Source organism: Castor canadensis, chromosome 17, assembly GCF_047511655.1.
Source record: "Castor canadensis chromosome 17, mCasCan1.hap1v2, whole genome shotgun sequence".
Classification (NCBI taxonomy): domain Eukaryota; kingdom Metazoa; phylum Chordata; class Mammalia; order Rodentia; family Castoridae; genus Castor; species Castor canadensis.
In genome coordinates this window covers 69,461,968-69,489,765 of record NC_133402.1, presented here as the reverse complement: position 1 = coordinate 69,489,765, position 27,798 = coordinate 69,461,968, and the positions used below count along the sequence as shown (strand labels likewise).

The 27,798-nt window shown below is 46.4% G+C and overlaps 1 protein-coding gene across 1 annotated transcript; it reads left to right on the top strand.

The window, feature by feature from the left end:
- Mindy4b (MINDY family member 4B) lies at positions 1 to 27,798 on the top strand. The gene is made up of 12 exons (XM_074059302.1): positions 1 to 113; positions 346 to 373; positions 1,974 to 2,141; positions 8,332 to 8,451; positions 8,911 to 9,002; positions 11,188 to 11,353; positions 12,018 to 12,083; positions 15,191 to 15,261; positions 16,894 to 16,966; positions 18,592 to 18,753; positions 25,555 to 25,735; positions 27,326 to 27,798. The coding sequence occupies exons 1-12, from the start codon at positions 1 to 3 to the stop codon at positions 27,466 to 27,468; spliced, it is 1,383 nt and encodes a 460-aa protein (XP_073915403.1). The 3' UTR covers positions 27,469 to 27,798.

Genomic DNA, 27,798 nt, shown 5'->3' with positions numbered 1-27,798 from the left:
ATGGATACGGAGGGCTCCAGCCATGTACAAAGCCCCCAAGAGCTGGACTGTGAGGAAATAACTAGGAAACTCTTGTTCCTTGACAAATGGAGGGAGATCTTCAGTTTTCCTGGGTAAGAAACTCATCTTCTCGTTTCTCAGAAACAGGGATTGTAGATGTTCGAGTAATCAACTTTTATACTTGCTATAGGAGAACCTGCGTTCTAGATTTACATTCAAAATGCTTCCCGAGTGACTCTGTGTCCACAGGGACTTCCCAGGTGCGGTCGGGGTTTGGGAAGGTGTGCGGGCGTGAGGCGTGATCGGAGTGAGTTGTTTACGTGATGTTTTCTCTTTCATTTGTAGGTTAGGAAATAATAACACGACTCCCCAGGTAATTATTTGCTCAAGGCCAGTGTGCCCCCCTCTGGTTTCTTCCTCAAATAGTCACATTAACAACATAATCTGCCTTTATTCAGATACATGTCACACAGGCACCAGCACTTCACGCTGAAAACGTGAAATTAGCCCTCGGAAGGCTCCTTCTCCCGCTTTCTTTCTCCACTAATTTATCTTCCTACTTTTGAGAGCTACTTTTCATCATTAAGAGCACCATGTGGTTATTATTTTAGGGGGGAAAAAAGTAGTATTAGAATCTAAAGTTCCTACACTTGTGAAAAACCACGAGTGCTCCATTTGGTGTCCCTGGAGAAAACTCGTTTTGAACATAGCTATCATCTTTATTGGCTTCTGAAAAAATTGTTTTCCTTTACCATTTTCAAATAAGGGAGAGATGATTGAATTCGGGTATTAAAAAGATATTTTTAAATCTCTTATACAATATAAGATGACAGGTGTTTGTACCTCATGTAACCTAAAAAGTTTGGAAGGTAACAGACTTTGCATTTTAGGTAGTACACCAATCTCAGAGCTAGCACAGCACAAAATATTAAGGTGAATTTCCTGACACTGGTATATATGAGCAAGCAATTGAATTATTAATATTTGAACTACAATGCTAACGCATCTTGCCCCAAGTAAATGTGATCAAAAGCCTGATTCATGCGAAAACCCTCTTAACTGTAGTCTAAATTAGAATCGGGGAAATAATGGTTCTATCTTGCCTAGCCTGGGTGCATTAAATGAAGATAGTGCCCACTGGCAGGATAGAACGTTCGAAAGATAAAACAATCTTTGAAAGGAAAAAGTAAAGAAATGTCAACTTATGCCTTCCCCAGGGTGGGAGGAACCCCCTGACACGAAAGTCCAGATTTTCCATTTGATTTGCAAAATGCGTGTTATCCGATCTGCAGCCTGTGACTCCGAGGCTGTGTCTGGGAGATAAGAAGCATCGTTGCCTCCAGGAATACAGAAGAGCTAAGGAGGCAGTGCCCTTCACGTCCCAGCTCCCCGGGGAATTTGTTTTGTGACATTAGTACAGAAGTTAACTAAAGCGGAAGAACTGCTGATGGTAACTTATACTGAAATGCCAGAAGAATCAGTCAAGAAATGTAAAAAAAGAGACTTCAAGAAGAAAATTATTACTCACTTATAGGGAAGGGGAGTGTAGAGAACTGAAAAGAGTTCACCTGTGTCGTCTATTGGCTTGTTAATAACAAAACGAGAAATTCCTCGCACAGACTGGAGAATCAATCAGTCAACGTTTATAAAATGTCACCTCAAAGCAAGAGACAGTGACATTTATGTTCTTCTCTAAGCACAATTTCAAGTCAAGGCCTTGATAGCATTATTTACGTTTCCATGGTTACGCCTCACCTCTCCAAGTCTCGTAAAACTTTCGAGAAACCCCTTTGACACAGACACTGGGATTTTTTCCACCTCTTTTATTGCTATTATCGCAATTTTTAGACATCTTTTAAAGTGAGACATTTTTTGAACACTGGGATTTCAGGAAGAGAGAGAGAGAGAGAAGATTTAAAGCAAGGTCATCACTAACTCTGTTTGCTTTGTGTTTTGGGGTGGCATTTACACAGGATCATGATGGCAGCCACATATCTGTTGATGAAATGGAAGATGGACCAGGAATGCCTCGGCCCAGAGGACGAGGACAATTGCTATCCAGTAGCCTTTGTTCTGTTCCCAAACCCTCTATCATCTCTTCAAAATTGGGCGGCTTTCCTATCTCCCTGGCGGTGGCAGTGGTAAGTAAAACTTGTCAATTAAACATGAAAAGAAACGTAATCTTCCCGAAACAACGAGGCTGGGGAATCTTATCTGCTGTTGTGTGAGAATATTGTTGAAGATAAAACTACAGACACTGTTACTGGTAAAAGGATAATATAATTAAAATGACTTATTTGTGGTATTTTCAAGGACACTGGTGATGGTAGACTTTTCCGCCAAACTCTGAGGCACTTTTCATTCTCTTCCTCAATCTGACAGTTAGCTCTGAGGAGGGTGGGGGAGCAGGTAGGAGTGGATGGACGGGTGGCAGTCTTGCCACAGCACACAATTTGTAGTCTGGATTTTGAACCATGCAAGTGTCCTATTTTTAGACATGTGCACATTTTAAAAAAAATAGAAAAAAACAGATGTTTGCAAGGTCCTTCCTATAACAGAGAGGCAGGAGAGTGTGGTTCTGACCATCTGTTTATCAACAAACTAAACAGAAGCAACCAGGGCCTCCCCAGGGACTTTTGCAAGGCAATGTTCTCCCGTGGGACAAAGCTGGAAGACAAAAGATCCAGACTCCTGAAGCCCCAGACAGCAGGGTCCACCTGTGCAGGAAGTCCCAGAAGTAAAAGTAATTGATTTTTCTTTTAAAAATGAATTTGGATTTCGTCCTATTATGTGGTCAGATGAGAGTGTGTCCTTTAACTAGCAACAGTGTCCATTAAACACACCCTGGGACCTCACGCGACTCCAGCCTTGGGATTCTGAGTATGCCTGATCCAGGGGGCATTTGGATCAAGTCTACGCAGCGTTTAGGCAGGACAGCAGCCCAGCAAATTCCCAAAGCTGCTGAGCCCTAATGCCCCCTGGAGAAGTCCTTTCCCTGTGGCTGTGCTGCTCTCCGTCCCCTCACTGTGTTTCCTGACACAGACACATGCTACTCTGTGCTGGCAATCCGCTCAGAGTGGGGCTGGGTATGCACTTTCCTCACATCTCCTGGTTCTCGCCTTCTGCTGCCCTCTCTCTTGCCCCCAACTTGACATCTTCCAGCATGTGTGGTGGGGTGAGCTCCGGCCCAGGCTGCTGCGCTTGGTGAGGGTGTAGGGAAGGTGTGTCACCTTGTAAGAAGTGCTTAAGCCGCTTTTGCTAAAAAGCATGGACTCCTTACTCAAGCCTATGAGTTAACTAAGAGCAGGAGAAAAGCATGGCAGCTCTCCTCCATGTTGTATCTGTCTTTGCTCTGAGCCATTCAGTCACTTTGCAAACACCTTGAATCAAGGAAAGACAGGAATGATCCTAACATCTTCATGACAAGGGACAGAAACTACCCGCAACAGTAGACCCTCCTCAGGATGGACCACCGGCTAACAACTCTGGAATCTTTCCCAGAACCTCTCCCAAAATAAAGACTGAGATAATGAGCAACCAGACCACCACCTGAGTCTGGGACTATTTAGCTATGATTCCTTTTGTCCCCCGCCACCAGTTCTTTGTCTAGTTAAACCTATAACTCATGTCCGTAAGAAGATGGCTAAACGTGGATTAAGTGCTTACTCTGCCCATAGCACGTCCCAAGCCGTGTAGTAAATCTCTTTCCTCTGCCTTCGCCTCATCTCTTTATTTGGCATTTACGACTGAATGGCAGAACCTGGCATTTGGAATCCCAGGAGTTTGGGCTTTTGTGTCCAAAATTCCAGTTTTAACCTCTGGGCTCCTCCACCACCCCTGTCCAATGGCCTTCCACCCTTCAGCTATAGCTCCCCATCCTCTTCCCCTTCCAGGACCTTCTCTCAGACCATGCTGGGATGCGTTCTCATGGCTTCTTTCATTAGCAACCAATAAACACACCTTTTGGGGCTACAGCACCCAGTAGTGTCCTAATAAAAACACTACATTAAGAGACCAAAATAAGCTGTAATTGAGGGTAACAGAGAGCCTGGTGCCCCCCTCCTGAGGTCTAGCTCATGGATGGGCCTCAGTCACATGAATTAATTAATTCACTGCCCCTGGACTTTCCCCTGGAGGCATCTCAAGTCCAGGTGGGTGGCACCTTCTATGCACTCCCCCATCTGTGCCCAGGAGGCTGACTTGTAGGGTCTCCATTAACAGGGTGACCTCCTCCTCTTGCCTCCTGCTGAGTTTGAGCAATGGGGAGTCCTGAAAGGAGACTAGCAGAGGTCAAGGAAGGAAGCCAGGTTGCTATGGCTAGCTGAGTCCTGCTCCTCTCCTGGAGGTCCTCTTCCTCGGGCTTTCTCCTTCCTGGCTGAGTCCCTGTCTCTTCAGGTCTAAAGGTCATGTTGACTCCCCATGTTGCTACACGAGACCCTGAACTACCCCAGTTAGGTGACCTTATACCCAGCCCTCTCTGTAAATAGCCCATGCTAATAGTTATTCCTCAGTTACACTGACCTGGGAAGGTCATGTCCTTCCTGGGGGGTCCCGGCAGGTTCAAGTTGAAAGGGTCCTGCACTGCCATTGACCTTGGGTGTACCACTTAACTGCTCTGGGCTTCGAGGCTTTTAACTATAAAATGAAATTATAAAATGCTTATTATGAACCTTGCCCGGACGCTGAGATATCAGTGGTGAACACAACAGAGCCAAAAGACTGACACTAGATTGTCCAGAATAGAAATGTCTTCTTAGGACTCAGTACATCTAAAATCTCAAGTTCTGTGACGGACCAGTAATTTATAAGGTAGGAAGAGATTTAGGAAATTCAATCAGAACTATTCTACCTCAAGGAGGAAGAAGACTGGAGGGGAACAGTGGTCACGGGCAGCTCTAAGCCCAGGGACCAAGGACAAGACGGTTGGGTAAAGCAAACCAAACCTGTTGAGAAGAATGACTTGGGACTATCTTTGAATGAGTGTGAATGATAATCACTGTCATCGATTAGCAGTGTCACAGTGACAACAACGATGTAGAACAGAGGGAGGAGACAGAGGAAATTGTTACAAATACTAGAAAGTGGCAAAGGGAAAAGATAAAAACTGAACTGTGGTTGATTGTGTCAACCAGTGCTAATCACTGTCGTCATTCCAACACAGCACATGTATGTTGTTGAATATGTATCAGGTTAATCTCAGCATAAATCATATTTGATATGGAAGTTATACAGATAAGAAGATCATCTCAGTCACACTGACCAGTGGGGCCAGCAACCCTCTCTGACTGAGTTCCTCAGAGGTGCAGCTGGAGGGTGAAGTGGCAAGTCCAAGGTAGCAAGTGGCACTTTCCAGTTGGGTTTGAACCCTAAGCCTTCTTATTCTCAACAGTCTTAATCGTTCAGGATTATAAACGGCTTTTCCTCCCTTGTTCCTGCAGTGTCTGGTCTTTATCCCTGTGTGCTGGGACTTCCTCCCGTGCAGCATCTGGACCCAGCAGTGTTTGCCGAGGGTGGGCACATCTTCTTCCCAGATCTCTCTCTACACTCCTTCAGTAAGAGCCATGACTGGGTTAGGAAAGGCTATCCCCATTTCCGAATAAGCAAATGAGAAAGGTTGGTTCAACAATGGCCAAGTTCCTGTGGTCAGTAAGGAACAGAGCTAGGGTTTGACGGCCCCTGAGTTGGAAGTCTTTCTTCTGGGCTTTTCGACCTCTGTCAGGGAAAAACTTCCCACTAATTTTCAAGGCTTCTTCTGGACTGTTTTCTTTGGCCACAGCAAGTGGCCGGTCTTATGTCTTCTAAGAGCAGCCTCTGGACCTGATGGCTGCCTCTCCTTGACATGCTCCTGCTCTGAAACCCACCCAGACAGATGTTTTTTCTTCAAGTGCATCCCTGGGCCTTGGTCGCACAAAACATACTTACATCTATTTCTCTTGTAGAGACAGCCCTTTTCTTTTGAGGGTGGGAACCAAGCTGTAAAGGACATAAACTCTAGCCATGAAACCAGGGCCTGGGCCACCAGGGAGAGGAACATTCCAGATGCATGCTTCTCCTGTGGAGAGCCCATCAGGGCCTGGTCTCCAGGACCTGCTCTGAGATCAACTGAGAAGGAATGTCACCACTCTGAACCAACTGGGCTCTGGCCTCCATTTGTTCACACTCTTCGTTGGCTCCAAATGCCTGGGTACGATATTCAAAGCCCTCTTGGATCAGGCCACAGGTACTTTCTATTCTCAGCGTCCATGCTGTTTGCTATCCCTGACCACCAGTCACACCGCTCACCCCAGTCTACCCTGGGCACTGACATGCGTGCGTCTGCAGGTCTTCCTTTCTGTCAGGCTTTCCACTGCTACAGGAAACAGGCTGTCGTGTGTCTGCTGTGGACTGAAGATGGACACGGGCGAGTTAGGGTTGTGTCAAAAAGACACAAATGGCAGATCATCCTATGAGGAAGTTGTCCCTCTCCACGGAGACTGTAAAGGACAGCATGTGGCCAGCACGTTTTTGATACTTCCCACCTCCCTTTTTAATGGTAACAAAGAGCAGGGCATGGAAGAGCCCTCCCAGGCAAGGGCTTCTAGTATATTCCATCTGATTATCCTGGATGGCAAGTGATGTTGACTTCTGTCTGAGGACATGGTACAAAGTAACCCTTTTAAATAAAGGCTTTCTAAATAAGAGAGTTGTCTAATATAATGAGGACATTAAGTAGTGACTGGCACACACAAATTACAGGAAGCACAAAGATGGCAGGTACAGGAGCAAAGTCAGGGCAGTGTTAGAAGAATGGGTGCACTAGCTAGCATTTGTTGCCCTTAATGCAGAAACTAAAGCAGATACCTTAAAGCAACTGAGGCCAATAGGAAAAGGGGACCAGGAACTAGAGAAAAGGTGAGATCAAAAAGAATTAACCTAGAAGGTAACACCCACGCACAGGAAATTAATGTGAGTCAATGCCCTGTATAGCTATCCTTATCTCAACCAGCAAAACCCCTTGTTCCTTCCTATTATTGCTTATACTCTCTCTACAAGAAAATTAGAGATAAGGGCAAAATAGTTTCTGCTGGGTATTGAGGGGGGGAGCGGGAGGGGGTGGAGTGGGTGGTAAGGGAGGGGGTGGGGGCAGGGGGGAGAAATGAACCAAGCCTTGTATGCACATATGAATAATAAAAGAAAAATGAAAAAAAAAAAAAAAGAAGAATGGGTGCAATCCCTGCTTTTTCTGCAAGCTATGTCACTTGAAGCAAATACCTCACGCTCTCTGCCTTCAGTTCTCTTCTCTGGGTAAAGAGGGAGCTCACAGTACCAACCTCACTGAAGTAAATTAGTATAGGGAATGCAGGGTACTGGCCCCGGGCCCGGTGCACAGGAAATCAAGCCACTCGCCACCAAGGTCAATGCCAGCTCTTCTCTCTCCTCTTTCTCTCTCTGCCCTCTCTTCCATGGTGCTTTTACTGTCCTGTGAACTTCCCGTGTTCTTTCCTGCCATTGATTTGGGGTTGGACTTTATCTCTATCCCAGGTAGTTCTCAGCATGTGCCAAGTGATTAAGTTTTTTGTTTTGTTTTGTTTTGCAATACTGGGGCTTGAACTCAAGGCCTACTTGAACCACTCTACTGGCCCTTTTGAGTGATGGGTGTTTTCAAGATAGGGTCTTGCAAACTATTTGCCCAGCGCTGGCTTCGAACCACGATCCTCCTGATCTCCACCTCCTGAGTAGCTGGGATTACAAACATGAGCCACTGGCTCTTGGCCTGATTAAGTTTTTTATTATGAACAGATTCTCTCTTTCCCCCATGAGTTTGGTTCATAAAGACTTGTTCTCGATTTTCTGGGAAGTTTTCAAAGAGCTTCTTAGATCTTAGTGTGCTGCAGAATACCCTGAAGACTGTAGGACAAGATCTGTTGTTTAATATCATTGCGATCACTACTGCAATTGGGCTAGAAACATGGGGTTCATCTGCTTCCTTTTTCTCGGATCAAGAGAGAAAAACCCACACGTGGAGAGGCCAAGATCACAGCCATGGAGTAGGGGCGAGAGGCATAGGGACATAGCAGCAGCACCCAGTGGGGTACGAGGTGGACGTGGCCAGCAGAAGAAGGTGAGACACAAGGAGCAAAAATTAGACAGACAGAGACTTCGGGATAAACTTCCCTCCGTGGATCTGGTGTGAATGTGTTGCCCAGGGCTTAATACAATTCAGACTGAAGACTAGAGTAATAAGTAACTCTAGGTGTGAGCCGGGACCAAGGCGCACCTTCCCGATTTCAGCAAGAGGGTAGGAGGAGGAAGAAGTGTCTCAGGTTTAGTCACTTGCCCCTCTTCTTTCAGAAGCTGCGACAGAGTCTCTTTGGAAACACTGCCCACGACTTCAGCTACGACTGGAAAAAGGCCCACTTCAAGTTCCACGGTCCTCTCTCTGCCCTGGCTTTCACTTTGGAAATGGAAACGGTAACAGCCAGTTTGTGATGTTTTTAAATTCCTAATCCCGACTTCTTTACCTGGGTTTTTTCTTCCTGTCTACATCTGTATGAATGCATATTTTGTTATAATCATATGTAAAAAATGCATACATCATTTAAAATTGACCTCAGATGGTAAGAGTTTAAAATCACTACATTTGTCCAGGTCATAAGAAAGTCCCCAACTCCTTGTCCCCACCCCGCTGCAACACACAACTCTCTGAATTCTAGTTTGTAGCCTGACTGTGGCATCCTGCCACAGCCCACAGGGATGGGTGGCACAGGAAGGTGGTGTCCCTTTGTTAAGCCCCAAGGAATGCCAGGAGGGAAAAGAACACTCAACTCCATCCATTTCCAACGATTCTCCTGTAACATTGGTCCCAGTGGTTCCGCTACAAAGTCTGCCAGCCCCAGCCTCACGCCTCGCTATTCCTCCTCCCCACTTCAGGGAGGTGCCAGGAGCATCCAAATGGCCGTACAAGGATCCATCATCAAATATTTGCTGTTCACCAGGAAGGAAAAAGACAGGAGCTTCCGTAGGTAAGAGGACTGTGATTAGCACTTAAGAGTGGCCCATTTCACAAGACCTTAACTAAGCACAACTGAAAACTCCAGGCTGCCTCCTAGACAGGAGGAGGCTGGATTGCATCATGGGGAGGCTGGAGGCATCTCAGGGTTCGCCTGCAGGTATAGGGTTGACAGGTTTTATGCTCTGCTGCAGACCAGCTGCCAGGTAAAATGAAACACCGGGTCCCAGATGGCCTCACTGCCCATATTTGATGGGAAGCCCTAACTTAACAATTCTAGGGAGAACAAAGGGGGTGATGAAAACCCCGGTAAATGAAGGAGTCATTGTTAGCTAGGCTGATGATGTCTAGTTAGTGCCTATTTTTTAAAAATCAGCTCAAAGTTATTCAAATTCACTTTATTCATAGAACTTAACAAACCCCTAGCCTGAGCAGAGTCCTCCGTGAGATATTAGAAGAAACAGAAGCCAGTAAAAGGTGTCTATCTGCCCTCAGGCAGGGCAAGTCACCACCCACAACAGGAGCTAACGAAGATCGGGATTGCTGGGTTCCCTGCAGGCAGAGGCACGGCAGGAGTTCTGGATACAAGGGGTTGATGAAGGGAGAGACCCTGTGAGAGAGAGGAAGCCACTGAGGAAGAACGGGGCTCCCAGCGATGACAGCCACCTCACTACCAAATGGGAAGGCAGGGCCTCCCACTGCAGCCATCAGTGGGGCATCACTCCTGGTCACTTCTCACAAGGTGGTTCCAATCCTTGGGACAGAGTCGAAAAGTGGGAGCCACAAGCACTAGGACCTGAGGCAGCCAGGCTGTACCCACCACCTGAGCAAAAGGGATGGAACGCTCGCACACATCTGCTACATAACATGAAGCACTCAGCACAGCACCTGGCATAAAGCACTCAGCACAGCACTTGGCTGTGGTGAATACTGAATAAATAAATAAAGGTGAGCGTGTCACTGCTCTTGGAGACCTGATCTACGAAGCCATCCTGAGCCTTCCTTGTCACAATCCTCCCTCCCCATCCTGAGCCCTTCCCTTTACAGTGCCCCCTCCTCCCATTACAGTCAATACCCCCCCGTCACAGTCCCCCTCTTCCCCCCACCCAATGGCTGCTCTACCAGCCCCGTTGCCTTCTTCCTGCTCTACCTTGTGGTGGAGTTTGGTGAGGGCTTCTGCCTCACCTGACAGCTCCGGGATTATAGAAACCATTGCTGAGCTCACTAACAACCTCTGTTGTGTGTTTATTTATGAAGACCACAAGTGACAACGTTAAATATTTAGAAGATAAGCAGGGTGAGGGTCTGCTTGTAAGACCCCATTTTCCAGAAGGTTCATGGGCTCAGGGCACTCAGGTCAGTGTAATGGCTACAGGCAGGGACTCGGGACCAGTGAACTGTGTTCAAATCACTCCTGTCTCATTTTAAAGATGAACGTCCAGGGCAAATGACTTTAACCTCTGTGTGACTCATTTGCTCATTTCTACGATGGCAGTGATAAGGTCTAGGGTGAGCTCAGTGGTCAAGCTCTTTCTTTGTTCCAGTGCAGCAAAGAAAAAAAGAGAAAGAAAAAAACCATAGTTGATAGTGATCGTAGCATACACATCAGAGCACTGTGTGGACTAAATGAGGCCACCTGTGGGAAGTGTTCCAGGTGGGGACACGGTGAGTGATGGGTGAGTGTGGGGGCCTGGAGTGGACCTCGGGTGACACATAGAATGAGATTAGGTGAGAAGGAAACTAGAGGCACAGGGGAATATGGGAGAGGCATGGAGGTGACAGTGAGGGAGTGGTGTGGGGGTGACAGAGTGAGGGAGAGGCGTGGGAATGAGGTCCATCTGGGAAGAGGATTTACAAAATGAACGTCTGGGAGATAAAAGTGCCAGGATATTTGGGGTTGAGCTTGAAAAATGCCTGTGTTCGTGGGCTAAAGAGTTCTGCTTGTGCCCTGCTGGAGTTCAGGACAGAGCAGAGCTGGCGCTCGCTGGGATGACAGTGCACAGAAATCAGATCTGCCAAGAGGACTCCAGTTGCACTCACAGCAGAGGGGTCTGGACCCTCCAGAGATGTCTCACATTGCAGGCTAAGGAAGGAACCAAATAGACACCCTTGTCTTCAGAAGGGGACATAGAACTGGAGGTGGCCCTCGGCCAGTGACCGTTCATTGCATTGGTGGCCTCTCCTGCCTTGCATTGCAGTTTGTGTGAACTGAGCCGGCGACACCAGGAGCAGGCCCTGGCCGGGGCATTGGCTGGCATCCTGTGGGCCGCAGGAGAAGCTCAGAAGGCCACCGTCTGTCTTGTCACTGAGGACACTTACATTGCCCCCACTCCTGACTATTCCTTGGATGGTCTTGCTGAGAGGGTAAGTGCACACTCTGGAACACAGGAGAATGAAGCCTGAGGGTGTGCTTGGCTGTGGGTGTACAGCCCCATGGGTGGTGACATGCCCAGGGCACCTTCCAAAGTATCAAGGCTGTCCTTGATCCAAACAGCCAAAATGGAGAAACCCGGTGTGAACTTCTTCTCCCAGAATTCATCATAATAAAAAGCATCCCACCTCTGGCTGGGGATATTGTTCAGTGGTAGAACACTTGGCTGGCATGTGCGAGGCCCCCAGTCTGATTCCCAGAGCAGGAAGGACAGAAGGAAGGAAGGGAGGGAGGGAGGGAGGAAGGGAGACAAAGAAAGAAGAAGAAAAGAATATCCCACATCTGAAATCACCAGAAACTTCATTTCTATCTCCACCCTCTTTAAAATAGCTAAATTTGACCCATGAGGGACTCCGCCCATGGTTTCACTGCCTGAGACATCATTCTCATTTAAAGCTGAGGAAGGGAAGTGAGTTGTAGCCACCAGTTTTACCCCGTTTGCTTTACGTGGTCTTGTGTAGGGTGATATGTCAGTCTTCAGCAATGCGATTTTGCAGTGAAACAAAAACTCCCTTGAGATAATCACAGCGAGTTGATATCTCTTAGAGGTACCTTTCATCTTCCTTTTCATTTTTATCTGCTATTCCTGATTTACAGCTCCAGCTGTTTGAATTTCAAGAAAAAGAGGCCACTGAGAAATTCATCTATGATCATTTACACTGTGTAAGTGTTTAAATGTTGACATAATGCCTTCATGTTGAACTTACCTTACAAGGATCTTCTTTCCTTTATAAAGTATATTTCTAATGAGGCTGGTTAAGAAAACCAGGTCATTTTGGGGGGTAAGAAAGAGCAGAGTGAGAGAAAGAGAAGCCTGCCTCTCCCTCCCCACAACCTAGAAAGAGGCAAGATCACAGAGACCCACTAACAGGTTCTCCCTTCCTTGGCTAATCAACCTCAAAGAATGAGGCTTTGAGGGCCTGTAGCAGGATTTCTTTTGTGGAAGAGAAAATTTCAAAGCATCCTTGCCTTCTCTAATGGATAAAAAACAAAATGGTAGAAAAGCATGGCCTTCATTTCAGCTGCCCAAAAGACCATTCATTCTGACTTCAAGTAAATGACTTCTGGCTTTTAAAAAGGAGGTCCCCTCTCACCCCTTCTAGCAGCACCTTCCACACAGTGTCCACCTCTGTGCTGATCCTCCCTGTCCCAGGGCAGGAGGGGACGAAGTGTTGAACAACAATGGTGGAAAATGGAAGATGCTTTTTAAAAGTTCATCTGTATAGAGAAAAATGAAAGCTGATTTCCTAAAGAATCAGAAGCTTAGCAGTTCAACCAGGAAGCCACCCGGGATAGAGTGCACAGAAAGGAGAAGTACAATTCACAGACTCACCGCTCCAATCTTCCTAAGGGTACAGAGGCAGAAAGCCTGGATGAGCTCTCACACACTCACTCCATGGTCTTGGTTGAGGCCAGAGGATCAGAGCTGAAGCCATACACTGCTTACCCAAAGACGGAGTTGAGCTGGAAAAGGTAATGAAGGCCCTGAGCAGAAGAGGACTCCGCACTGCCGGTGGGCTTGGCTTGAGAGACACCTGTGTCCAGCTGACCATGACCTCAGTCTCACTCAGAGGGGCTGGCACTGCTTCCTGAGTGAAGGGGACTGGATGGATAAAGATTCCTCTCAAGTGCCTCCCCCAGCTGGGCTGCATGTTGTGACCACCACCCCTTAACCAAACCCACGCGCTCTCAAAATGCCCCTATCCCGTTCTATTTGGGCAGTGATCTCAAGCTAGAGGTCTGAGGTCTGGCTACATGTGGGCAGGACGCCTGTATGTATCAGTCAAATTGTGTACCCTCAAAAAAGATATGCTGAAGCCCCTGCCCCATAGAGCGTGACCTTATTTGAAAATAGGGTCTTTGCAGGTGCAATTTCGGAGGAGGTCATCCTGGAGTAGGATGAGCATAATCAGTGGCTGGAAAACTTGGATACAGACGCCCATGGAAAACACCAGGTAATGACTAGGGCAGAGATGCGAGTGACTTGTTTATCAGCCACCAGAAGCTAGGAAGATGAAGAGAGAGGGCCTCAGAGAGAGCCTCAGAGAGAGCCTGTCCTACACTGAAACTCGAACTGCAGGAGGAGAAATTCCTGCTGTTTTAAGCATTCAAATTTCTGGTAATTTATAGCAGTAGCCCTATGACAGCCTTCGCCCACACAGGGTTACGTTTCACAGCTTTTGAATCAGTGAATAGCGAAACAATCGGGAAATTCCACATAAAAGGCTGGGCTTTTGACCTTTCTCAGAAAGCCTGGCCACACTGAGCCTATGTTCTTCCTGTCCTAATTAGTTGTTCCTACTAGATTACTTGTGGCAGGCTGAGTAGTGCTCACTTCCTAATCCCAGACACCCGTGAATAGGTTACCTACATGGTTAAAGGGACTTCGCAGACATGATTAAAGACCTTGAGATGAAGTGATGATTCTGAGTTATACAGACAGACCTAACAGTAGGCTTCCTTCCAAGGGAAAGAGGAAGGCAGAAAAGGTAGAGAAAGATGTGAGAGAGAAAAGGCTAGGAGATGGGCCACGAGCCAAGGGACGAGGGTGGCTTCTATAACTTGGAAAAGCCAAGAAACAGACTTGCCCCTAAGAGCCTCCCAAAGGATAAAAGGCTGGATGTCACTTCAATTTTAGCGACCGAGACCCAGGCTGGACTTGTAACTTCCAGAACTGTTAGATAATAAATCGGTGTTATTTTAAGCCAGGGTTTAGTCTGTGACATCGTCACAGCAACAACAGGAAACTAACACACAAGCACTTGCAGTTTTCCTCCAGCCATGGTCAGCCATTTCTCTCACATCCTGCACAGCACTCCTTTGAATTCCTGTGGCCCTGGGCCACAGATTTGTGCTTCTGCCAAGGCTTCTGCCCCCTGGCAGGTCATAGATCGTAGAGTAGACTAGTTGTCCACCAAGGGAAAAGCATGTAAATGCATTTAGCAGACTCTCCCTGATGTGATGCTTTCAAAGGGAGGAGTCGCTTTGCAGCAAGTGGAATCCTGAGTAAAACTAAGGACAAGCTGGCCAATGAGATGCTGGTTTGGCAGTTTGGATGTGATCCCAGAGGTCACTGATCACCTTCAGAAAGTTCCAAACAGAACAGAGCTCTGACCGAGAAAAGAGATAGGGGACAAGGACTTTAAAGAGAGACAGACACCGATCTTGTGGATCTAGAAAGTTCCAACAACCAACAGAGGTACTCTACATTAGTTATTTCATTTAGCCTTTGCAACACACCCAGGAAATGGCTATTGTACCTGTGATTGCTGATGAAACTAAAGGAGACAGGAGCTCAAGCTAGCAAGCAGAAGTAAAGAGTGGAACTGTTTTGAACACAGGCCTGTGTAACTCTGAGGCTGTTCTATAAGGCCTGTCTTCCCTGTGAGTTTAATAGGGCAAGGAGAAAGGACAAACCCAGCGAAGGGAGGCAGGGCAGGGGAGCTGGCCCAGGGCAGCACTGACAGTCTCAGCAGGAAAGGCACACTGCATCGTAGCCCTGGCTTGAAATGAATTGTGCGGTAGAGTTTAGGAAAGAAAGAAAAGTTGAAGACCAAGAGACATGATGGTGCCCTTGGCCAGCTAGAAACCAGGACGAAGGATGGAATGGCCAGTGAAGAAGAAGACTGAGGGAGACGGGGAGAGCTCCACTCTTCAACAGCTGTCAGGGGGAGGGCTCCTCCCAGGCTGTAAGTCCTTGAATTCACACCCACAGACATGTGTCTGCATTGCTCTTAGGCAAAAGTGCTCTGCTTCTGTTTTTCCAACAGTTCAAAGGGGAAGGAAGTCATGGTGTCATCCTGTTTCTTTACAGTCTGGTCTTCTCCAGAACACTTGAGAGGTGAGTTCTACATGTGTCTGTGCAGGCATTTCCTTTGGCATTAAGATCAACCATGAACTCTTGGGTTGGAGAATATTTTCATGACTGTGCTGGAACCATATGATGTTTTCTCTGGTGGATACTCCTCTGCTGACAGGAGTATCTTGTCTGTAGTTGGTTTGATGTCAAATTAGTCAAGCAAATAAATTTTATTTAAATCTCTAATAAAACACGTCCTCAAATATTTATTTTGTCTCTCTGAGACGTGAAGCCCTGTTCTTGGCACTGTGGGAGGTACAAATAGGAGAGGCTATGACCTGACCTCCTGCAGGTCCCAGTCTGGGAAAGACAAGCTCTATACTTGGAAAGACATGTAAGGTGAAACCTCACCTGCTAAATGAAGGGGACTCCAGAGGAGGAAGGGTCTGGCAGAGAGGTATTCAGAGAGGGTCATTGGAAGAAGTGGGCTTTCTTCTGGGCCCTGAAAGAAAGGCCAGCCTCTGAAGAGTCAGAGGAGACTAGAGCTCCCGTGAGAGACTTACAGGCCCTGAAGCAGTGTTTCTGAAGCTTGCGTTTTACAACCACTTATCATATTGTATAGTCCATGTTATTATTTGTTTAACAATTTTTTAAATCAACACGCATTGTTCCTAAGCATTAATTTTCTACCAATTTGTATGAATCAATAAGCAAATTATTTAAGTCACTTGCTGTGCTGAAGATAAAATGGATTAAAATAAATACCTCGCTATCAAATTTCTTTTTTTCTACACTGGAAACAGAACCCAGGACCTCAGGCATGCTAAGCAAGTACCCTACCACTGAGCTACATCCCCAGCCCTTAAACTTTTTGAAAACTTTTTGAGACAGGATTTCACTAAGTTGTCTGGACTGTTCAAACTCATGGTCCTTCTGCCTCAGCCTCCCAAGTAGCTGGGATTACAGGTGTGCGTCACCATACCTGGCTACTCTTAAAATTTTTAAATTGCTTTTACCTATAGCTCCTAAAATCATGACATGCTTTGGGATACCCTGCCCTGAGTTATATCTGACACCAACACACAGTAATCTTGATCCAAGTCTTTCGGTTTCATTCACACAAGGGCATGACCTCCCATCCTGTGAACTGATCCCTTCAAGAACACATCCTGCTCTGATGTCAGTACTCAGCACCTGCCCCATTTTCTACGGGGACCTTCCATAGTCAAGGGTAGGACCCCAACCTCTGATCCCTGCCCTTCTGAAGCCAAGAAATGGGCTCACAGCCATCCTGGTGTTTTCCATTTAGAGTCTGTTCAACGCTGCCTTGAGCCAGCACTCTCTGGTGTGGTCATGTGTCACCAGCCTGAGCCAAGCATCCCTGTCCAACAGGACAATGGCTTCTCTGTGATCTAGCACCCACTCAGAGCACACAGAGCGTCTGAAGTATCTGGGCTTTTTCCCTTCTCCATCACCACTATCGCCCACTTCTCCATCCTTGTACACAGCTGCCCATCACCTCCGGTTCCCCTGTCCCAGAGGATTTCCCTGTGTGACGTGGAAACAGGCAAGGCATGTGTAAGGGACAGTGGCCAGATGAGCCCACATCCCTGCTGCCTTGCCCAGCACACTTGTTGTCTCTGACCCATACTGATGGCTTCTGCCATTCCACAGGCTTCAGAAGGACCTGGATGTCACCACCACACATCTGTTGCAACCAAATGCTGGAGGCTTCCTGTGCAGACAGGTGAGTGGGAAGACAGCTTTCCTATTGCAGAACCTGAGTTAGGTTTGTTTTTCAAGTCAGCACATTTGTCCTTCAGCAAAGACTGATCAGGTTCTCTCTGAAAGATGGAGATGCTACTTTGAGCCGTTAGCAGAACCTACTTTCCCATTTTCACGGCAGCATGCCCTAGCTTAGCCTACTATCTTTAAGAACTATCTCAATAAGATGCGCCAGCAATCCCTAGAATCTGAGGGAAAAGCACTGTAAAAACAACACACTTAGCTCCTGCTTATCACAACAGAAATTCAAATGGCCAAAAAACACTTGAAAAAATGCTCACCATCTCTAGCAATAAAGGAAATGCAAATTAAAACCACACTAAGATTCCACCTCACCCCTGTTAGAATAGCCATCATCAGCAACACCACCAATAACAGGTATTGGCGAGGATGCGGGGGAAAAAGGAACCCTCTTACACTGTTGGTGGGAATGTAAACTAGTACAACCACTCTGGAAAAAATTTGGAGGCTACTTAAAAAGCTAGACATCGATCTACCATTTGATCCAGCAATCCCACTCTTGGGGATATACCCAAAAGACTGTGACACAGGTGACTCCAGAGGCACCTGCACACCCATGTTTATTGCGGCACTATTCACAATAGCCAAGTTATGGAAACAGCCAAGATGCCCCACCACTGACGAATGGATTAAGAAAATGTGGTATCTATACACAATGGAATTTTATGCAGCCATGAAGAAGAACGAAATGTTATCATTCGCTGGTAAATGGATGGAATTGGAGAACATCACTCTGAGTGAGGTTAGCCTGGCCCAAAATACCAAAAATTGTATGTTCTCCCTCATATGTGGACATTAGATCAAGGGCAAACACAACAAGGGGATTGGACTTTGAGCACATGATAAAAGCGAGAGCACACAAGGGAGGGGTGAGGATAGGTAAGACACCTAAAAAACTAGCTAGCATTTGTTGCCCTTAACGCAGAGAAACTAAAGCAGATACCTTAAAGCAACTGAGGCCAATAGAAAAAGGGGAACAGGTACTAGAGAAAAGGTGAGATCAAAAAGAATTAACCTAGAAGGTAACACCCACGCACAGGAAATCAATGTGAGTCAATGCCCTGTATAGCTATCCTTATCTCAACCAGCAAAAACCCTTGTTCCTTCCTATTATTGCTTATACTCTCTCTACAACAAAATTAGAAATAAGGGCAAAATAGTTTCTGCTGGGTATTGAGGGGGTGGGGGGGAGAGGGAGGGGGGGGATTGGGTGGTAAGGGAGGGGGTGGGGGCAGGGGGGAGAAATGAACCAAGCCTTGTATGCACATATGAATAATAAAAGAAAAAGGAAAAAAAAAAAAAAGAAATGCAGAGAGAAATAAGATGGTGGGCTGGTCTAGGGTAAGGCTCAATGTAAAAGGTCCATACACTTCTTAGTTGTACCAACGTTTAAGACATGATATGTATAATATATAATATATGTGTGCGTGTGCATCCAGAATTACATCTGAATGATTTCATCCTTTTAAGTGACAATGGTCATTTAAAAATATTTTTAAAGTAAATAAGTAGGTCTCTATTTCATTGCTACCTAAACTGTACATATTTGTAAAACACACCCTGTAGGCAGTCCTGAACCTGATTTTGATTGGAAGAGCAAGTCCAAACGTCTTCAACGGCTGTGAGAAGGGGAAGTCTCAGGACATACTACGTGGAGTCCTGACCCGCAGTGACATTGGCTATTTGCAGTGGGGTAAGGACCCCTCTGAGGGTGACCGACTCTCACAGGTGAGCGAGCTCTGATTCTGTACTACAGACCAGAATGATGTCACTATCTTGACGTTGTTTAAAGTCTCTACAGTAAGGCAATTCAAATCTTCCGAGCCTCTTCTTCCTCTACATACCTCCCCCTCACCCCCCGTTTCTCTCTCTCTCTCCTCTCTCTCTCTCTTTCTCTCCCTCCCTCTCTCTCGTCTAGATGGAAATGGAAATACCCAGTTTATTTGCTTCATATTGGAAGGCTCAAGTGTCGTGTGCACACATCTGGCTTTGTAACAGACAGTAACAGGAAGAACTTTACAGTGTGTTACTCAGCTAGATGCATTCAGAGCGCTGTGTCCTGATACAAAGAGGAGCTGGACCTGGTTGCTCTAGAAAGACAGAGAGGACACATGGTGGGAAGCAGTGCTGCCAGCCTGCCTCACACTGAGCTCACCTGGGTCACCCGAGGAACAGAGGCAGCTCCGTGAGTGGGGGACTTGTGTATCACACAGGACCACGTTGTCAATAAATTTTTAATCAGAGCCTGCTCTTTCATTTTGCACTGGGCCCCACCAATGCAAGCAAAAAGCCTTCCCCGGAGACTGTTTTGTTTTTCTTTTTCAGTACTGGGGTTTGAACTCAAGGTTTACACCGTGGACCACTCCACCAGCCCTTTTTCATGATGGGTTTTCTCAAGATAGGGTCTCATGGACCACTTGCCTGGGCTGGCTTTGAACTGTAATTCTCCTGATTTCTGCTTCCTGCATAGCTAGGATTACAGGTGTGAGCCACTGGCGCCCACCTAAATTTGTAATGCAACCAAGCATTTTTTTGGTGGGTGGGGAAGGTGCAGCACTGGGGTTTGAACTCAGGGACGCACACTTGCTAGGCAGGCACTCTTACTGCTTGAGTCATTCCAGCAGCCCGAGACTGTCTTCTTTGGTGTGGGGAGTTCCTGGCCATCTGAAGACTTTAAAGACCACAGGTGATGTAACACACAGTGGAGGGGAGGGGGGTTAAAAACCTCTTCTCTACAGCTGGGCTTCCAGCCGCGGTGCTGCTAAAATTTCAGACTGGATTATTCCTTCTTGTGGGGGAGGGGGTTGTCCTGTGCATTGTAGGCCAGTGGGAGCATCCCTGACTACCTACTAGATGCCTGCCGATCCCCTACATGCATGATGTAACGACCAAAAATGTCTCCATACTTTTGCAAATGTCCCTGGGGACAAAATTATCTCTGAGAATCACTACAATAGAGAAAGAGGAAAACGAAATCTCTAAGTTCAGCTGCTTAAATGCACTGTGTGCCGAGTTAAGAAAGCAATTTCAATTGGAAGAAGGAGTTTATCTTCTTCCAATCTGTATCAGAAAGGTTGACAGCTTTTTGTTCCTTTATAATTTGTAAAGCTTTTGGAACAAGATTCCGGTTTTATCTTAAGGTAAGATTGAACAAATATTTGCAAAACAGCTACTCAGTTGCTCTAAGAAAAGGGATTATTTTAGAGAACATGCCACCAATGAGAGAGAGTGAACAAGAAAGCACATTCCAGAGAAACAAAAATTTGCAGAGAACCAAGATGGTATTTTTTCTGCTTGGCATTTCTTTCCACACAAGTCAGCTCAGACCAACAGAGTTGGTAAACCACGCTCTAAAGAAAATCACCTGAAGAGCCTAAAATATCCTATCCTCCAATAATAAAGAAATGCTTGTTGGGACCTTAAAGCCAGTCAAGAGGCCACAGCACAAGATAACACGTAAGAGCTTTCCTGACCAGAAGGGCGCGAGGCAGCAGACCACAGGACCACCTCTAAAGGCTTCATCACCCACTGGAAGTGGGGCAGCGGATAGAAAATGCCTGGGGTAGCTTGAAAATCTGCACAGAAGGAAAATCTACACTGCGTCCCACTTTGGGGAGAGTGACTAATGTGGCTTTTCATCTTTCTTATCTGGACACCGTGTTCTCGCCCCAGGACGCCTGTGAATTGTGCCCTCCGTGAAAAGTGCCTGCAATTGTACACTAATGGCTTGAAACCCTGAGGGTATTCAGAGTCTGGTGTCTCTGTCCTGCACTTGGAATTGGTTTCAGAAAAAAATATATGAAAGAACAACTATAGACAGACAGTTTTCTTAAACTCCTGAGGTATATGAATATGTTAAACACATAAAGTTGACTTTACCTGAAAGCAGTTTTTATTCCTTCCAAAGCAGCTCAGTATCTAGGGATAAAAGCAGTCCTTAACTCATAGGTATTGAAATAATTTTGTTCTCATACAACGTGTGTGCTTCTCACATCCCTGCAGATGGTAACCAAAGTATACACTTCATTTATTTATTTTTATTTGTTGTAGTGCCAACAGCCGGTGTGCTGGGCACCTACTGTGCTGGACTTTCTATTAGTCACCTGCAATGACAGCTTATTCCACCCGGTCCTCACCTCCTCTCAAAGTCGTAATCACTGATACTTTATTTACTTACTTATTTTTTATCACTCTTACTTTATATCCAGTCTGGTGCTTTGCCATTCATTTCAGAGATGAGAAAGGCCAGACAGAGAGCAGTGTAGAAAGATGCTCAAAGCCACAGGCTAGGGAAGGGCCAGAGCCAAGGTTGTGTTCCCAATTCTGTCTACACTCGAAGCTTAGTCTGTCCTCTGCCGTGCTGCCAGTCAGAATCATCTTTCTAATACATTATAAGCCCATAAATCTATCATCAGCATCTTCATAATTGCTTACAGATGTAGGTCTGTCTTATATAATCTAGAGTGTCTTTTTGTAGGTGTATTGATGGTGGACTCTCACATTTAGGTGGTGACAGGTCATGACTAAGTTTTATTTTATTTATTTATTTTGCGGTACGGGGATTTAAACTCAGGGCCTGCACCTTGAGCCACTCCACCAGCCCCCTTTTGTGTGTGTGTGTGATGGGTTTTTTCGAGATAGGGCTTTGCGAACTATTCACGCAGCTGGCTTTGAACCTTGATCCTCCTGACCTCTGCCTCCTGAGAAGCTAGGACTACAGGCGTGAGCCACCGGTGCCTGGCTGGCGAGGTTTTGGAATGCATGCTGATAGGCTCAATAGGCTCGATCGATGTCTGTCAAGTTCAAGCAGTTGTGAGTTTGCGCTGGCTGTGAATGGTAGGATCGTGGGTACAGATCATGTCCGTCGGGGTGTGCCAGAATTCCTCGCCGATCTGACTGCGTGGACCTAGAGGTCTGTTTTCACAGTACCTTAGGTAGAAATGAAACGCCTTCATATTTGCTTGAGAAAGAATAGGTTGTGTTTCAGAACCATGGGGCTGGGGACCCTCTACGGCCACTCCCCTTCCTTTCTGCTCAAAGGCGTGGTGATTCCCTACAGGACTCATGGACGTTGGCCAGCACTCCGGGAGGGTGAGGCAGGAAGATCACAAATTCAAGCCCAGCATGGGCTCCGTAATGATCAAGTTCAGCCAGCCTGGGCTACATAGCAAGACCCTGTCCAAAAAGAAAAGAAAGTTTCTGCATGCAAAAGGAAACCTACCTGCTGCCTTACAGCTAGATTCTATGCGAGGAGAAACCTAGCCTGCCACGCTCCTGTCACCCTTATGTCTTACTTTCTTACTCTGTGACAAAATTGCAGCGATTGCAAAGACACACATCTTTCAGTCCCAATGTCACAGCCCAGTGGGTGAGATTTTAAAAAAGAAAGAAACAACCACGATGGAGTTCTCCCTAGCTGATGTGGGGAGCCCCTCAAGCCCACCGACCTGGCCAACCCTGCAGGATACAGCCAGCTACCCTCACTGCTGTGGACCCCCGTTACTCTTTGATTTGGAGGTACGGGCTTGAGTTCGAGGGTCCAACACCTAAGTGAGAACACAATGCGGTTTGAGTCTAACACCATCTGGAAAGCCTCGGGAAGGTCACATAATCTTCACAGCTGCCACTGAGAACAGACTCTTTGGAGAGTGTGATCAGAAGAAATCCACACTTAAACGAAGTGGCCCGGCCTCTCTCTGCTGCGCTATGACTGAGGTCACAGCCTACAAGCCAGCGTCATCAACTTTGTCTTTACGACTTACCTGCGAGAGAAGTTTCGGTGCCTGTGTTCCAGGTGGCAGGGAGGAGAACCAGGTCATTAACAGTGCTGCATGGGAACTGTCGCCAAGACTCAGCGAAGAAATCTCAGTGTCTCCAACACCCTTCTGGGTCCAGATTACCAGCCAGGGACCTGAGACTTGCAATATCCACTCATGACACAAGGCATGCCCAAGCACAGTTCCAGGCGGGCTCCATGCTTGCCCCTGGTGTGCAGAATCGGTCCATCCGTCTTTCTGTCCTTACAGTTTCACACCAGATGAAAGGATGGAAGGCGTGCTTGCTGCATGCAAAACTGAACAGACAGGGTTGATTGCACAAAGTGAACCTAAGGAGAAAGGGATCTTATTTATAGCAACACTGTATCGAAATCTAATTTCCTTCTTACCATGGCAACATGTGCAAACTCAGAATTGGTGGCACCTCACCAATGAGACATATTTAGAATTCTGCTTTTGGAAGGAAGCTGGTAAACTGCGTCTCTATGAAAGCAACACAAAGGCTTAAAATGGAAAATTCCATCAAACTGCTATGTGGTGTGCCAGGAAATGTGTGCGGTGGGGGGTGTTATCTGACGGAATTCGATCTGAAGAGCTTTGCCTTAGTTTCCCAGGACTGGTTTCAAACCAAGTGTGTTCTGGACGTATTCTTACAGCTCCTGTCTTAGAGCTAATATCCAACGTGCCACACAGTCACGCGTGACACCTCTCTGCCCGAAGTCTCTTGAGGCAGGAGCCACTCTGCCTGCTCAGCGTGAGACATGTCTGGTGGCTGTAGGGGTCGGAGGTGGTTGTATTTTTGCGTCCTTCATTTTCCTCCTATTGGAACAAAACCTTGAGTAGCTTTGCATTCGGGAAAGTCAGCTGTCACAGAAAGTACCAACAGTGTGGAGTCAGCACCTGGCAGAGAGAACGCATCTGAGTGCCAGGTAGATTTTGCCTGCTTTACAGATACTCTGTGAGACAATATTTTATACAGGAATAATCTATTTCCAGTCAGATATGATCTACCAGGGCTTTCATTGATCTCAAGTCCAAGTGGAATGACATTTTATTACAAACAGCCCTCACACTCATGATGAGTTCAGCCAAGGCTTACAAACTGCATGTCTGCATAGTGTATTTTGGGTACATATAATCTTAGTACAGTGAGAGGTGCCATCCCAAGAGAGCCTGGGGAAGAAAGCGCTCACTTTGTAACTTACGAATGTTCACAATCTTAGTTGGAACTTGGGAATGGGGATCTTTAACTTAAATACATCCCGTTTCATTTCAAAGGGGGCAGATTTGCCCCGCTGTGACTTGTGAGGTGCTGTCTTATCCCCAGCCTAGAAGGGCTAATGAACACCCAGTGTGGCCACTCCTGGCTGGGCTGCTACACGTGCCTTCTCTGTGGCACTACCAACTAAAGCCCAAGTCATTTCGTCACAGTAATATAATTTTTCTATGGGAGCTAAAGACGAGACACAGCTCTAATTTGTCCACAACTGAAGAATTTGAACAGAAGAAGATGAAGAGGAATGAATATTGAGAGTCAAAATGTCAAGTCATTTGCCTTTAAGACTTGGGTTACAAAATGTGATAATTTTTCAAAGCTGAGTTTTCCATAAAACAGAATTTGTTATTGAACAATACAACTCTGAGAACTGAGAAGAAATGAGATGACAGTGTTGGGTCCTTTCATGGAAGGAAGGAAGAAAGAAAAGGCCTGAGAGCCAGCTTTCCTCTATACCATAGGGGAATCGTGGGGGTTTTCTCTGTAGGTTGTGTAGGTTGTGTGTATCTCTTTAAGCAGAAAAATATGTTCCTGTTTTGTTTTGTTTAGTTTTTTTGTTGTTTTATTTTTTGAGATAGGTCTCTCTATATAGGCTGGCCTCGAACTCCAATCCTCCTGCCTCAGCCTCCTGGGCACTGAGATTAGAGGTGTGCTCCACCTGCCACATCTGGCCAAAAAAAAATTGTTCTTAACACTTTCCAAAAAGCCGTTTTAAAGAATTTTGATGTAATTTATTTAAAATAAATATGTACTTCCCTGCTTTTTAGAATAAAATGATAGGTACTATTTATGGAAATTTTCTGCATGCTGTGTGCTGAACCACTGTGCTTTGTCCTCCAGAGTGGTGACCTTGTGAGTCTATTCACTGGCTATGAGAACTCAAGGCTGAATCAATAGTTGCCTGGAAAATAAAACCAGCTAGCGAGCTGGTTGACGTAAACAGTATTGTGCTGCCATGTTGAGCCAGTACACTCTACCAGTCTCCATGTTGACCTGCAGATACCTGTGTTGGTGTGGAAAATCCCTCATTTTCCAGAGCTTTTTTCTATATTTGAACTATCTCTTTACTATAGTGCTGCCAGAAGTCTGACCACCTGCCATATGAAACATTGCCCTATCTGGGGAATGAGCTAAAATGCGGTAGTCAATGACCCAGTGAGCATTCTCTTATTGCTATACTGACATTTCAGTTTATTTACTCTTTACCTCTCCTTAAAACCAAACTGAGAATTCTCCACCCCTTCCATGAGGCCACCAAGTGTTTTATTCTTTTAATATAGACGCCAATAAGAAAGACCACAGCATCACTACTGTACACACCATGCATCAACACAGACTCACCCAGGAGGAAGCCTTGGCCTCGGATCTTACAGCCATGCATCCTGACGCCGCCACGAAGCATTCTCATCAGGGCATTGGTCCACTCTGCCTCAGTGTGCAATGTCCTCGCATTCACCTGTACCCCTTCCCTTCCAGGCAGGCAGCATGCTGAAGACCCCCAGATACCCCATTTGGCTGTGCAACACCAGTGGAAATTACAGCGTCCTCTTTTGCACAAACAGACAGCTCTCGTCAGACTGGAAAGTGGAGCGTCTCTTTGATCTGCACTTTTACAGTGGCCAGCCCTCGCAGAAAAAGCCTGTGTGTCTTACAGTAGGTGAGCATTGCAGATTCCAAGGGTGTGTGCTTTAGTGCACTCAGAGGCCTGGCTGTGGTTCACGGGCCTATGGATATTCATGCTGTTTCTGCAGAAAATGCTTAGGCTCTGTTGCAAAAATGAAGCCCATGGGACTAAACCCAGGCATTGTCAAGTGGGAATTCTAAGCCTGCTTTAAAAAGAAGCAGAGGAGATAGAAATAACACAGAGAAACAAACAACTTTTAGGGAAGAGAAATAACAAAGGGTGAAGAGTCAGATTTCCAAAAAGCATTCTCCATCCAAAGCAAGAGGTAGTCAAGGTCCCAAGAAAGACAGGCGAAAACAAAGAGGAGAAAGAGAGCCCCACTGGGCAATAGCTAGACTCTCCCTGGCCAATTCTATCCCACCACCAAACACCAGGTGATCATGCAGGGACATAAAGAACCAAACTGAGAGTGTATTTCTGTTCAAATTAGTTCAAAGAGCATTTTCAAGGCCTACTATGTGCTAGATGCTGAGCTGGACACTAGGAAGTCCAGGGTCTCAGATGACTAGGGCAGAGTCTCAGCAAAACTTTAGGGGTCCAATGGAAGGAGCAGACCATCACCGGGCCTTTCCATCTCAATGACAACGACAGTTTCCAAATTCATGAGGAAAGAAGGACTACCCTTAACACGTCTTTGAAGGCTGGCCACTTTGAAAGCATTAAAAATGGACAGACGGAGAGTCTGTATCCAGTGGCGTGGCTCCATTTATGGAGCCTGGTTGGCGTCTGACTCTTTGCATTTCACATCAAAGCTGAGCATTCAGTAGCTCCCCTCCTTATCAGTACATTAGGAAAAGTATCTCAGTGACTGTTCTATCTGTGCGACTTCTAATTCTTTTTCTTTAATTAAGACAAACATATTAGAACATTTAATTTAGGGTAGCATTGACAAATATGTTCCCAAAAATCTCGTTTCTACTTTGACTTTCTTCTTTGAAGAAAGCATAACATTTTTTCTTATCAGCTCACAAGCCTGCCACACACTCTGTTCCAGGTTCTGTGCTGAAAACCTTTCATACGCCAACCCACTAAACTCTCACTAGTCCTGTGAGGTACACAGGACTATGACATCTCATCTCACAGAGGAAAGTGAGGTTCTCACCCAGCAACTGCGAACTGAATCAGTGATGTTAAGCTCCTTCTCAGAGGTCCCCTGGTTCAAGGAGACAAGCCTAGGTCTTGAACCCAGTTCTGATTCTCCCACTAGCATACTACAGACTCCACTCAAAACCCCTCAAGCTTTGAGAAGTGCTGAGCTTTCCCTTCGTCTGTCTTTCCTGACGGCATCCTATGTGCCCAGTCACACGTGTCACACCATGGTGCTGGAAGGTGCATTAAATGACATCAATATCTACCTCCCAGGACACAGCAAGCTAGGGGAACACTAACTTATTTTTCCTGGGGTGTTTCAAAATGCCATCTGCAAATCTCCCTCTACTTGCTGGTTCTAGGACCACAGCTTGCTGGGCCCAGCTCCTGCCCACCTGCCCTCTTCCCCTGTGTGCTGGTTTCCTTGGGAACTTGGTACCAGACTTAGGTGTCAGTGCTGCTGTTCCTCCTCAGATACTCACTCCCATCACTGGGAAAGGGACCGCCATGAGGATAAACGTGGACCAGGGAGACGGTGCACCCCAGTGGAAATGGCAATCAGAACCAAGTGGAAAGATGCCACCATCAACTGGCATGGGGACATTCCCTTTTTCTAAGTGAGAACTGGGAATGAGTCTGCAGTGTCAGAATGGCTGGGATGCAAAGACCCAGTGCAGGAGAAGGCCTTTTGTTGTGTGTGTTACTCTTTCATGATCCCCACTGAAAAACACTTCTAACAGCCTTTTCTTTTCCTGTTCCCCACTGCAGTTGTCATTAGCGTTGTGCAGAACCATAGTCCTTATGCAGGATCTGCGTGGCGCTGCCTCTGTAGTCACTTACGCTGACTGGTTCCTTCGTTTCATTAAAAAGAGAACCAAAGTCTCTCCTCTGCGTGCTGTTTCCAAATCAGTCTTGTCTTGGTATGATCTCTGCAGGGACCTGGGAGC

Coding starts and splice junctions, on each gene's coding strand:
- Mindy4b (XM_074059302.1), top strand. CDS start 1: ATGGATACGGAGGGCTCCAGCCATGTACAAAGCCCCCAAGAGCTGGAC. Junction 374..1,973: donor ATAATAACACGACTCCCCAG/GTAATTATTTGC, acceptor GCATTTACACAG/GATCATGATGGCAGCCACAT. Junction 12,084..15,190: donor TCTATGATCATTTACACTGT/GTAAGTGTTTAA, acceptor TTTTTCCAACAG/TTCAAAGGGGAAGGAAGTCA.